The following is a 13590-nucleotide window of genomic DNA, read 5'->3' as shown; positions in this document are numbered from 1 at the left end:
AAAAAATCTTTTATTTTAAACCTGCAGATGCAGAATTGATAACATTTTTTGTACAGTAACTCATCCCTTCCAAAACACAATTGCAAAAATTAGAACATTTTCTATTTTACAATGTATATTTGTACATAATTTCCTCTCATCGTTTCATTTTTAATAAGTTAGTCCAAAGCTAGAGGGATGAGAGGGGTGGGGGGGGGGAGACATGCCCATACACAAATACACAATGTTCCCTTGTGAGTGCTCCACTGGAAATCTTAACAGTCTGACAGTGTTTCCTTCTTCTGGCTGCAGCTTAATGTGTGCCATGGCCAAGTAAGCTCTGGTGAGTAATCACGGAGGAAGAAGGAACGGGCATGGAGGGGAGAGGAGAGGAAAGGGGAGAAAGGAATGTATGGAGCACGGGGCTGGCTAAGCTGTAAAAACTGTAACCTGAGCGTCTCCAGCGGATCACATATCAAGGAAAGGAGAGGGAAATGAAAGCAGAGAGGGAGAGGTTGGAGAACGTAGAGAAATGAAAAGTGGATGAGGCATCCGCAAAAAGGAAAGTTTGGATGTGGAATTGGGAATTCTGTCGTGGTGATCTGTGTCCTGCTCTGGTTTCTATCCTCCGTCATCGTTCATGGAATCCATACTGGCTATATTGGTCTTTCAATAAAGTTAAGAGGCTTGAGGAGGATGCTGGATTTAGATGTTTTTAAAAAAAAGAAGTAAATTCTCCTTAAAAAATTAAAAAATGAATCTCCTCCTGAAAATATTTCAGATAAAAACCTTTGTACAGGTTGCTTCTATGCATAGCCGATGAACATTATTCCCGTTTTTTTATTTACCAAAACACTGAAACAAAAACTTCAGTAGCTCTGTTTGTTCTCCGAGTATGAGACAAATCTTGGACTGGCTTCAATGGAAAAATGCTTCACGTATGCTGACAATCGCAGAGTCGTTATGATTTGGCCTTATACAACAACACAACAGTGTCAGAAGTGATTGGAGTCTCGGCAAGGCAAGGCAGCTTTTGAGCACATTTCATCCACAAAGCAACTCAATGTACTTTACGTCTGCAAAGTCGATACTTTCCGCTGAAATTCACAAGTTTGGATCTCCAGTCTCAATTTCTGTAGATTTCTTTAATGTATAATTTTACAGCTCAGTATGATACGTTGGTTGGTTTATAAACAAACCCCATATAAAGTATATTTACAGTGTACCCAAATGTATATCACACAGGTCATTCAATGTTCTCACACTTCAAAATCACATGGCAACCTCATGGTGGTGCTAGAGGAAAAGTGAGGGGATCACTTCAGTCTTCCATGACAGGGCTGAGGAATACTGCTTGGCAACTTCAGCTCAGAGTAAGAAGTGTCTCTGTTCAAATCTGGGCTTTTCGTCTTACTGTATGCAGTGTTCTAATTCTTGCTGCGCCCTCCGCAGTCTAAAAACTTGTCCACCCACCTGAAAATATTTTCAATCAGTGTGGGGCAAATTCCTTTATTTTTGCTGCAGACCAAAAGGGTTTGGCAAGTTGAATACTGTATGAGACAAAAGAGCAACATTCCATCCTTAATTTCAAGGTATTTACATCTGGAGTTGATACACAGCGTTGAAAAGGTAGCACCTGTTTTTTTGAACCCGCCCATTTTTCACATGAGCAAAAGTTTTGCAACATTTGACTGACGGTTGTTTTTTGTTGCCCAGATGTGTCCTGTCACATTGAGTTTTCCAAGAATAGGTAACTGAATATCTATACTCCCTTTCAAATTTAGCTTTTGGCTAGATTTAGTCACAGGTGTAACCGCCCAGGAAACCAGAATGTTGCCCAGGGGTGGAGAACAACATCAACCCCTTTGTCCTTTGCGTTACCGGTACACAACAATTATGACAATTGATCCACTTGTTGCACTGAGCTTTCAAATAAACAATGGCTTCACTCTGTTTGGTGTGGAGAATGTAATCCTGCGAAATAATCCTCATTTTTGTAAATGTACCTATAGACTGAGGACATGTTTTTTTTTTTACTGTAACTGTAAGGAAATACAGTTACATTTTTTTGGGTATATTCTGAATATGAAACACCAGTTACATTCCTGGATATTATTTAATGTTGATTATAAAGTGTATTCATTTCTGTGAAAACACTGATGCTAATGATTTCTCACAGTAATAGGAACAAATCAAGATCAACATGCAACACTTAATTTTCATGAACATCTGCCAGTACTGTAGTCATGTTTTCAAATGATCAGTTCTACAACATTCCAGAAATCAGGATGCCTCATCACTGGTACGCTATTTTTAAAACCATCCTGCGGTTAATCATGTGGTCCTTGGGGGGCTATCACATCTTGTTGGTGACCCCGGCTGTATCGTATGGGGGCAGGATGATTAAATGCTCATCTATTAGATGACAAAATGTACAATAAACGGAAATATTCACCTGTTGCCATTCAGAGAACTTAATAAGTCATGGGTTCCTGTGAATGTTATTATCTTAGAGTTTAATTAAACAGACACACATTTTACACTCAGTAAATTTGTGAGTAAAATGAGACACGATTATCGCTACATCATTAATCATACTTTTTGTGGCCTTTTTTTTTTTTGGAGTGTGCCATCATTTTTTCCAATGTAGAATGGGTGCCTCGGCTTAGTAAAGGTTGGGAAACATTATATTAAGTGTATAGCCAGGGCCACTTATTGCTTGAAGGTATTGGCGGACTACCATCACATATCAACGATGATAACTGTATATACCCTGTATACTATACTAAACTATATGTCGGTGGCTGCTTAGTGCCTAGCTACTTCCTCTGTAGCTGTCCAGAGCCCAAGTTTGTGCTTCTGCTTTGATGAGATGCCAACCAGGATTAGATTCCACTCGTTATAATCCTCCCACTTTCTCCAAGTTGTGGGTTGACACAAGGGACAGGGTGTTGGGAGACACTGAAAGAAAAGGATGTTTTCCTTTTTCCTCTTTGCTGCTTTGTTTTACATTTAATGTGACTGCTACTCTATTATTCAATGGAAAGCATTTGATGCTGTGGTTGTGTCTGATAGTGTGCATTTTGACACTCACTCAGAAACTTTGCACTCAATACTGATCAATGGCAACTCTGCATAAGTATAAGGCGGATACCTCATCAGATTGTTTTTCTCTTGCCCCACTGCAATATCACAATACTTGGGCATCGTTTTGGACTTTTATAAAGCAGATAGGGACTTGACGTCAAAAGGGAAGAGATGCATTTAGGGTTTAAAACTGCCTGGAGAAACATAGCTTTTTTTTGGGTCGGGGGACACTTTAATATTATGTGATCATGAAGGTATTCACATTTGAAAAGCTATTTCATATTGCAAATAGCACATTGAGAAGGGTAAACTAATACGTCGCTGAATGTTCATGAATGGGATTCTCCAACATCATCTTACCGTGACTTGGACTGTGGCTTACCTTCATGTCACATCCACCCATTGTCCAAGCCACCGTTGTGGTATTTGAAACCACAATACAGATCAATAGGTACTGTATCTACCCCGGTCAAGGATGACGCCTCGTACTGATGTCCAAAACGTTTATTCATGGAACACCGTGAAAACTAAAACACATTTCGAACAACAATCAAAATTATAATATCTTGAACAGGACATTAAATAAATAACACAAATGACATACCGTGTGCACCTTGGTAAACCGAAAGTAGATCAAATAACGATAAATCACGTAGATCACACGGTATCGTAGTTCTCTGACTCTCTCTCTCTCTCTCTCTCTCTCTGTCTCCCGTTGTCTTCTCGATCTTTCTCTCATTCCTCGCTATACACGGCACTTGACCCGGAAGTGATTATTAACAAACATTCCGAATAACATATTCAGAGGATTTAAGGAAAAACAAATATGAAAGTTCACATAGAAATATGAAATACTTTAGCTAAACAACAAGCCTAAAATAAATTATTTTTTTTGTTGTCATGGCAACCAACAACTCGGTCTTGGCGCCAGTTACACTCCCACCAAATTACTGTTGGAGTAACATTTGTAAATGAAAAAATACTTTACACCCTTGAAAATAATCAACAGTAATTTCACCCTTGTTCTGATGTGTCCTTAAACGAGACAAATTTAATGTCATTCAAACAAACAATGGAATTTACATATTCCAAAAAATTGACCTATTCTAGATTGAATATTTGACACCTTAACTTACAGCATCTGATGCTTTCTCCCTAGTTGCCTTCAACTAGAACCACTAACTTCTGTACGGCTCTTTGAACGACGGAAGGCTTATTGAGGCGCTCTCCCTTTCTCCCTAACTTTCGTTCTCCTATCTGTACGGTTACTTTTCGCACCAGTCCGTCATCATCTTGATTTGCTTCAATAACCTTAGCAAGTTTCCATTCGTTGCGAGGGACATCATCCTCTTTGATGATCACAACATCACCAACTACCATGTTGCGCCTTGGTGTAAGCCATCGTTGCCTCAGGGTAAGGTTTGCAAGGTATTCCTTCCTCCACCTGTGCCAGAATTGTTCGGAAAGATATTGAATTGTTCTCCACCGTTTTCTGGCGTAGAGATCTTCCTGGATAAACTTGCCAGGTGGGGGTAGTGGTAAAGAAGACTTCATTGTAATCAAATGATTTGGCGTGAGAGGTTCCAAACTTGTGGGATCACTGATGTTGTCAACAGTTAAGGGCCGGTTGTTTACAATGGACATAGCTTCATAAAAGAAAGTCCTTAGGGAAGAGTCATTTAACCTTCCAGCGCTTTGGGCCAAGACCGTGCTCAGTACACTTCTCACCGTCCTGATTTGACGTTCCCATACCCCGCCAGTGTGACTAGAGTGTGGCGTGTTCATCTGAAAATCACATTGTTTGTCTGCAAGGTAGGAGGCCAATCTTTCTTGATTTAATTCTTTTAGCGCCTTTGCCATCTCATTTCTTGCTCCCACAAAATTAGTGCCTTGATCAGATCTTATATGTCTAACGGCTCCACGGATAGCTACAAAGCATCTCAAGGCATTGATGAAGGCATCGGTTGTCATATCTTCAAGCATTTCAATATGCACTGCCCTGGAGCACAGACACGTGAAGAGCAGGCCATACCGTTTTTGCTCCTTCCTTCCCTGTTTGGTGTGGAAGGGGCCGAAGCAGTCCATACCACAGTAAGCGAATGGTGGTGTTGCATCAACACGGTCACTGGGTAAGTCTGCCATCCGCTGTTCCTCTGGTGGTGCGCGAATTCTTCTACGTTGTACACACCGTCTGATGCGTTGAGCTACAGCTTTACTTCCACCAACAATCCAAAATCCATTACTCCGTAACTCATTGAGAGTTTGTCCTCTGCCTTGATGTTGTATTTTGTTGTGATGATGACTAATAATGAGGTTTCTGAGAGCACCGTCTTTAGGGAGTATTACTGGTTGTTTTAATTCAAGCGACACAGCTGCTTTTCTTAGTCTTCCTCCTACTCTCAATATGCCGTCTTGAAGGCACGGGTCAAGCTGATAAAGTTGATGGTTACAAGGCAGTTTTCCTGATTTCTCGCTAAGCATGCTCATCTCCTTTTGGAAGACATCCTTTTGTGTCAGTTTAACAAGGGTCAGTGTAGCTTGCCTTTTTTCTTCTACGTTTACAGGTTTTGTGGTTTTGATTTTCTTGGCTAGCCGTTGGATGCGAGCAATGACGTTAAATGCTGTTGCCCATTTTGAAATCCGTGACAGAAGCTCTAGAATGTCAAATTGCCTTACAGCTTCTGTCTTTAACACTTGTACAATCCTCACCTCCGGATCTCCCACCAGTAGCTCAGGTGTCACCTCGTTTATGGCTATATCTCTCTCCCATAAAAACCTTGGACAGGTGAGCCAATTTGAGTTGATGAGACCTGTCACGTTCAGGCCTCTGGAGGCATGGTCTGCAGGGTTGTCTACTTTCTCTGCATCACCATCTTTAATGATGCCCTCCATAAACTTCAGATAGTCACCTTTGAACTTGTGATCTCTGTCCAACTTCCTTTTCAGTTGTTTCAGTCGTGCCAAAGCCAGGACCTTATTGTTTGGGAGGTGAGGTTGTGCTTTGAAAGGAAGTGGCATTTCGAGGTGACCGTGTTCATTTAGTTGGAAGCCTCCTTTTAATATTTGCAGAAAGAGAATGTCATCTTGAGATATGCTTTTTTCACCTGCTTTTGTGTCTGCAAAATCAGACTCAAGGGCTTTAATGATGGCTGATGGTGTTACAGGTGGTAACTCTTTGACAGATACTCGAAGACAAAGTCCAGTCACATCGCCTGCATTTACGCATTGTGCTACTCCTCCCACAATACTCCAGCCAAGATCGGTTTTGACAGCGTAAGGCTCGTAGTCACCTCCAGTAATGACCTCTCTTGGAATCAAGGCTCGGGAGCAGTCATAGCCAATCAATAATCCAACGCCACAATCCATTGGTGGGGGTATCTCTTGAGTTATGTTAACAAGATGTTTCCATGAAGTGGCTGTTTTGCGGGTAGGAATATGTGTCCGGTCAAGAGGAATAAAGTCTCTTGTGTAGGCCGGAGGTAGGTCAATTGAAATATTTGAGGAAAATCCTCTTACTTTAAGTCCACAAACTCTTTCGCTTTTTATCACTGAGTCCTTTCCCATCATCGTGGAGAGTTTCAGTTTAACTGGGTCCATGTCTACCTTAAGCTTTGCGCACAACTCTTGATCAACAAACGTGTGGCTACTTTGTGTGTCCAACAGCGCATAAGCTAGGGTCTCTGTCTCAGGTGCGTTAGGTGCCGAGATCCAGACGGGCACAATCATTGATGTACTCACAACATCACTTCCCTTGACACAACAAGATAGTGAGGATGTGATTTCTTCAGTGGTGTTCTGTGCTGAGGCTGTCTCCGTTGGAGAACGATCTTCATGTAATGCGGTTGGATGACTCTTTAGGCATACTCCACACATGGCTCTATTTCTACATGCCTTAGAATTGTGACCCTTTCTCAGGCATGCAAAACATAGCTTATTTTCATAGATGTATTTTCTCTTTTCCTCTGAAGACATTTTCATAAGCTTCTTACATTTATGTATATAGTGTTCTTCTCCACAGCATAAACATATGCCTGGATTTTCGGCATCTCGTAAATCGTTTTCATTGGGGTCTTGATCGGCTGTAGAGGTTTGCGGATCTTGGATCCTCACCTTTGTAGCAAATGTGTTTGCTTTTGATTGCCTACCTCCCTTTACTGTCATCTCAGTAGATTGTCTTAATGCGTATAGAGACGACACCGGATTACAAGCGATGCGTGCCTCTTTAGATATAAATGTTGCAAAGTTATGGAAACTTGGATAGTCTTTACCTTCATCTAGCTGCTCTGTGACATGACGGTTCCACCTGGATGTCACCCAATCTGGTAGTTTCACCAGCATTTTCTGGTTCTCCTCACAGTCGTTCAAAACTTGCAGACCCTTTATGTAAGGCATAGCGTTGCTACAAGTTTGTAGGAAATCGCTGAATTCTCTCAATTTGAAATATTCCCTCCCACCAATCTTTGGCCATCCGTTGAGTTTTTCTCTGAAAGCCCTCTGCACAATGAAGGAATTACCATATCTGGTGTTGAGTCGATCCCATGCTTGCTGATAGGCTTCTTCATCTCTTCTATAAAAACTGCCTTCAAGAGAAGATTTTGCCTCCCCTGCTATGTACTTTTGTAAATAAAACAACCTATCTGCAGGGTTTGAGCATCGCCTCTCTATCAGCGCTTTGAAGCTTGTACTCCACTCTATAAAGTTCAGAGGATCACCTGAGAATACTGTAGGCTCTGGGTTTGGAAGGCGACTGAGTGCTAATGATTCCTGTAATATCTGAACCAAGGTTGTCTCATTTTGTACAGTTTGCTGTTCGTGACGTGGGGCATGGTGAGAAGAAGGAAATGCAACATTCTCTTTGGTGTGTACGGGGCTGCTCGTACCATTCCTTTCCTTAATTTCCTCTTCTTCATATACACTTAACTGTGCCTTAATTACTTCCATGTCTCTCTGATTTTCAAGTTTTTTCAACTGCTGACGTTGAGCTTCAATAGCCTCTTCCATGTTAATCTCAGCTTCTTTCGCAGCCAGAAGAGCAGCCATTTCGGCCCGCTTAACTGAAATGCTTGGTGATTCGGACGGGTGCCCGGAAGGCTTGGCACTGGGTGCTGTAACTATGGAGGCGGTGGAACCATATATGGACCTGGCATATTCGTTATCTAGCAGCATGTGTAATTTTGCGTTTTCTGCCACAGCATCAAAATCTTCTTCATATTCTGTTAGACGGATTCTCATTACTTGCAGTAAGTCTGCTGTTGCCGCTGCACATGAATCAACTTTTCGCCGTAATTCTTGACTTGGTGTTGTCCGGCTTCGGACACTGTCGTATATTTCTTTTATCTCACCCTCTAGCTTCTCAACTTCATCCATCATGTCGTACATGTCTTGCTCAGGGCACCATTGTTTTAACTTTCTTCGGGTTTCTCTAACATGACTTTTCCATTTCTTATAAGTTACATTCAACTTGCCTTCCTTTTGAATTAACTCTTTCTCCTTTAGTTCCTGCATTTTAGGTGTCAAATGTCTTAAACGAGAGGATTTTCTTATTTTTGCCTCAGCCTCCCTTTCCACATTTTCATGCTCTTGCATCTCATCACACTGACTGTCACTATATTGAGACATTTTTGGAGCTTTCAAACTTCAGAACCTGAGTTTTACAGAGCAATAATAACAATGATGCGCTTGTCAAACATTCAACAGATATTTTCACACATTCAAGAACTCACATTCATTAGTTCTCATTTATGATAATCTTCGCCTATGTTCTATCCATCTACTTTGTGAGCTACTGGAAGCTGTATAGGCCTTTGCCAACTCTGGTTAATGTCCACCGAAACCATTAGCTGCTACAGGATGAGAAGCACCGTCGCGCGTTGAAATCTTGCCTTACTGCCGGTTGAGGAGCGACGATGCATGCTGAGGCCTGTAGCTTGCTGCGGGTTGAGTGCGACGACGTTCGAAGTAGCTCGTGGATAGCTGCGTGGCACGCGGGTCGAGTGCGACGACGCTCGATGTAGCTCGTAGCTTGCTACGTGATGTGCGCCGAAGCCGATAGCTTAGCTTGCCGTGGGGGAAGCACCTGCGCGCCGAAGCCTCCAGAAGGATGGATGAGGACACGTTTTCACTGTATCTACCCCGGTCAAGGATGACGCCTCGTACTGATGTCCAAAACGTTTATTCATGGAACACCGTGAAAACTAAAACACATTTCGAACAACAATCAAAATTATAATATCTTGAACAGGACATTAAATAAATAACACAAATGACATACCGTGTGCACCTTGGTAAACCGAAAGTAGATCAAATAACGATAAATCACGTAGATCACACGGTATCGTAGTTCTCTGACTCTCTCTCTCTCTCTCTCTCTCTCTGTCTCCCGTTGTCTTCTCGATCTTTCTCTCATTCCTCGCTATACACGGCACTTGACCCGGAAGTGATTATTAACAAACATTCCGAATAACATATTCAGAGGATTTAAGGAAAAACAAATATGAAAGTTCACATAGAAATATGAAATACTTTAGCTAAACAACAAGCCTAAAATAAATTATTTTTTTTGTTGTCATGGCAACCAACAACTCGGTCTTGGCGCCAGTTACAGGTACCGTCAGTGGTCATTAACAATTCCAGAACCCAGAATTGAAAAGCTTTGCATTTAATAACAGTTTAAATTTAGCACAGCACACTATAGATAAAATACACACCGAGAAGCCAAAATAAAGAGAAAATACACTTACTTTGTCACATGCTTGTAAAACTTCCTAATCATAAAAATAACAATAAAATTGGAATTTGTTTTTATGATATATATTTTTTATTGATGTAATTTCTGACATGATGCTTTATATTTTGTTACACACCCCACAAATGGACACATATTGATCCCGCTTATCATCCTTTTGTTTGTATGCAGAGTTTTGCAGAGAACACCATGAACGAACTGCTGGGGTGGTATGGCTACGACAAGGTGGAGCTGAGAGATTCGGACAACTTGGATATAGGCGAAACGCCACAGCACATCTCTGTCCTTAAAGGTGCAAGACACTAACACCGATGAGAGATGCACATTAATGACATTGAAATGTACTGTGAGTTAAAGTGGCGGGCAAGTCCTACATTTGGTATCCCTGGGCCGACTTAATCCAAATATTTATACCACTACCATCATGTTGCAGTTACAGGAACCATCAATGCTCAATAAAAATGCAGTAAAATGGCATGCAACAGTGCCATAACCTGAAGCGGTTTAGAATCAACATTTAGCTAATAAGGTGACAAAAAAAAAACAACCAATGCAAACAAAATATATTATACTCACCAGCAATGCTGATTATTAAATGTTTGGTATTATTTTGTGCAGATTGCTATAATTGTGTTTTGTTAGTTGAAGTTGGCCGTTACGGTTGTTGCTCTGACGACCCAATCCAAGGACCTTAAAATGCCGACGTCATCAAGGGCCAGTGAAGAGGCCCGCTGAGTCAAATTTGAAATCGGATTGAACTCAACTCATGTCACAAAGAAGCAGCTGTTTGGCAAATACTTGTGAACAATTCTTTAAACAGGAGGATGCGTCAAGCTGATTTTTGCCACTTCCAATTGAAGTTTCCTGCCAAAACTAAAAATGATAATAGCACATTGTGTATTTAAGCAAACCGCATAGCTTTGCCCTATGCTCCATTCACACCAAAGGTAAAGCTATGCTTTGCCTCGCATTATTCACGTGAGTTTGATTAGGACGGGGGTCGGCAACACGCGGCTCCAGAGCTGCATGCGGCTCTTTAGCGACATCTAGTGGCTAGCCGGAGCTTTATAAAAAATGTTTGAAAATGGAAAAAGATTTTGATAGTAGGTTAATATAGCTCAAATACATATACATACATATACAGATACATGTTGCAGCTCCGAAAAAGGAGAACTGTGGTGTTGTTTTTTTAAAACGTACACTTTATTTATGCTTTTAACAGTCTCGACAAACACAGACACGTCTGTGTCCGACTCCGTACCTTCTCTCTTCTCCTTGGCTCAAGAGGCGTTCAAAGACAGCCTCAGAAAAACGGAAATAATGATCACTTCACTGACACTAAGAAAAGTGAATATAATGCACCAAAACAAAAAAATCCAGCGAGGAAATTACAAAATAAATTCTATGGGGGCGTTTGTGAACACACAACAAAGGAATGAATAACATAAACAATTCTGCTACAGTCCAGTCTCCTACATACATACAGCATGTGTTTCCTTCATTGTAAGTTTTATAGAAGGCTTTTATTTTTTTGGGGCTCCAGACATATTTGTATTTGGGGTTTTTTTTGGTCCGATATGGCTCTTTCAAAATTTTGGGTTGCCGACCTCTGGATTAGGGGATACAGTGTTCACAAACATACCTGCTTCATTCGTGCCACGCCACAACAGAGAAGAGGAGGCACTCCTCCGTTTCCTCTGACTCTGAAAACAAAACAAAACCAAAGCATGAGCATCGCTAGTTAATCAGGTGGCTGGTGTTCTAAAACTTTTGGGTAAGATTAAACGATATTGCCATCATGGTTGACAATTCAAAAGCTGTAAATATGCAAATGCACTTATCAGCTACACTAACGTATTCGCTTTCCATTCTCCAAGCCTGATCTTTTTTAACTCCATCCGAGTACTGGAAGCTGTCTTGTGCAACTCCCGGTGCTTGAAGACTGCAATGATTATTTTGATCAGTTGCTTGATCATTGTTTCTCTGTGCTACCTGTACAGGATGCCAAGTGCATGTGCTGTGCGTGTGTGTGGTTTTGTGTGTGTGTGTGTGTGTGTGTGTGTAAGGTAAGACTTAACCAGTAGATTCTTTATGGCGGTCGCAACGCGTTGTGTGTTTCACTGCTCCAATTTACCAACCTGCACAAATGTACTCGCCACCCATTTCCCCCCCTTAAAAATGTCAATTGTGCCGCCGGGTATGGATTCGCATCTTTCTATGTGAATTGCTTTGACTTTCATGTGTAAGTGCGTGGCAAGAATTGAACAATTTGCTTTCGGTCTGATCGTATAGCATTACGAAAGTCCACTTGGTTAATGCTAACAAACAATGAAAAATGCAACATACTAGCTAAGCAATAACATATGTGTCGCGGCGTTATGACCTTTTAAGCAACTGATATTTGAACATAAATGGCGGTGCAACACATGTAGACAGAAAATATGACAATACCCCCAAGCACACAGGAGTGCCATGAGATATGTGTGTAACCCAACATTAATTTTGGGGGAGATATGTATGAGCTGTTATTCAATTGATGTTTTTTGCTTCGGCTGGCAAGTTTAAACTTGAAATATGAATGCTCTACGGTGGTAGTGAACTCAACTCAACAAGAGTAGCACTTTGGCAAATGGTGAACACTTCTTCAAAAAAGAGGCTTCAAGCTGTTTAAAGACACTCCAAAGGCCTTATTTTCATGCCCAGCGCAATTCTAACACGAAATGCACTATAAATATGAACTGCACGCTTGGTTGATATTTTCTTTCTTTTGGTATTTTTGTAGACAGGAACAGGTAGAAAGGGGCATTTGCGTCTTTTTGGGAGTGAATACAGCTGACATACTTCTTTGCCAATGAAAAAAGTTCCACTCATTACCTTTAAAGTCAACACTAAAGGTGCACTAAAGCAAATGTGTTTTTGTTTCTTTTATTGGAAAGACTTGCATTAATTGGTCCAAACAGCATTTATTTGTTTCCACTTCTTGGACATGTAACTCAATGTTAATCTATAAGAATCTCTCTGCCCTTTTTGCCATGCTTTTTGATTTCCAAAAGAGATTCCTACTGTGTACTGTCAATAGGAGACACTTCTCATTGCATTTGAAGCTACAGGTCCGCAAGCGTAACAGTCTAGAACAGGCGGGATTTATCAACACACATTGCCTATTGGTGTGCGTATGACAGGGGCCGCATTTAAGAAATACATTTTATTTGTTCTCATTCACACTATAAATTTCAGTCGTATGAGCAAATTTAGAACCTCTTCTACCCACTCTTTGAAGCCACAGGTTCTTGTGGTTGAACTAGGCCCAAAATGCAGAGTACAATATAGCACTGTTTTTTTTAAAAGAAATTACCTGCCCTTTATTTCATTTATAAGTTACTTTCAAGGCTAACGTTCACTGCCAGAAAAATGCACGAATCTGACATGCACCGAACACAAAGTTGCCCCATAATTCACATTTTAAGTTCCTTAGCTCTGTTATGATGGATGGACTTGCAGTGAGTTCAAGAGCATCCTTCTATTCCCCTTCACAGAAAACTTGTTGCCAAAAATTCAGACTTCAAGACGGAGCAACGATGTGTCTCCGGATTTAGCCAACAGCTCTCAGTGTCTGCCAAACTCCAGAAACGGAGTCTCAGAACACCCCACCGCACCCTCCACCTCGACAACCAGCACCAAGGAACGTGGCAGCCAGCCCGTCACTGTCCCAGTGTTACCCCCGCCACTGATCAAGCCACCAAAAGGTAGGCGCAGCTTTTAAGAGTACTTTGGTTTGC

At 41.3% G+C, this 13590-nt stretch overlaps 1 protein-coding gene across 5 annotated transcripts in view; it reads left to right on the top strand.

The window, feature by feature from the left end:
- The window catches only part of sobpa (sine oculis binding protein homolog (Drosophila) a), a 64584-nt gene that overhangs the window by 2829 nt on the left and 48165 nt on the right, over positions 1-13590 (top strand). For all 5 annotated transcript variants that reach the window (XM_052085700.1, XM_052085698.1, XM_052085699.1 and 2 more), the window contains exons 2-3: positions 9983-10103; positions 13348-13557. In XM_052085700.1, coding sequence (XP_051941660.1) covers positions 9983-10103; positions 13348-13557 — 331 coding nt within the window. The remainder of the gene's footprint in view (positions 1-9982; positions 10104-13347; positions 13558-13590) is intronic.

Source organism: Hippocampus zosterae, chromosome 14 (genome assembly GCF_025434085.1).
Source record: "Hippocampus zosterae strain Florida chromosome 14, ASM2543408v3, whole genome shotgun sequence".
In the NCBI taxonomy this organism is placed as follows: domain Eukaryota; kingdom Metazoa; phylum Chordata; class Actinopteri; order Syngnathiformes; family Syngnathidae; genus Hippocampus; species Hippocampus zosterae.
The sequence above is the reverse complement of the archived record's forward strand: the minus strand, read 5'-3'. Positions and strand labels throughout refer to the sequence as shown.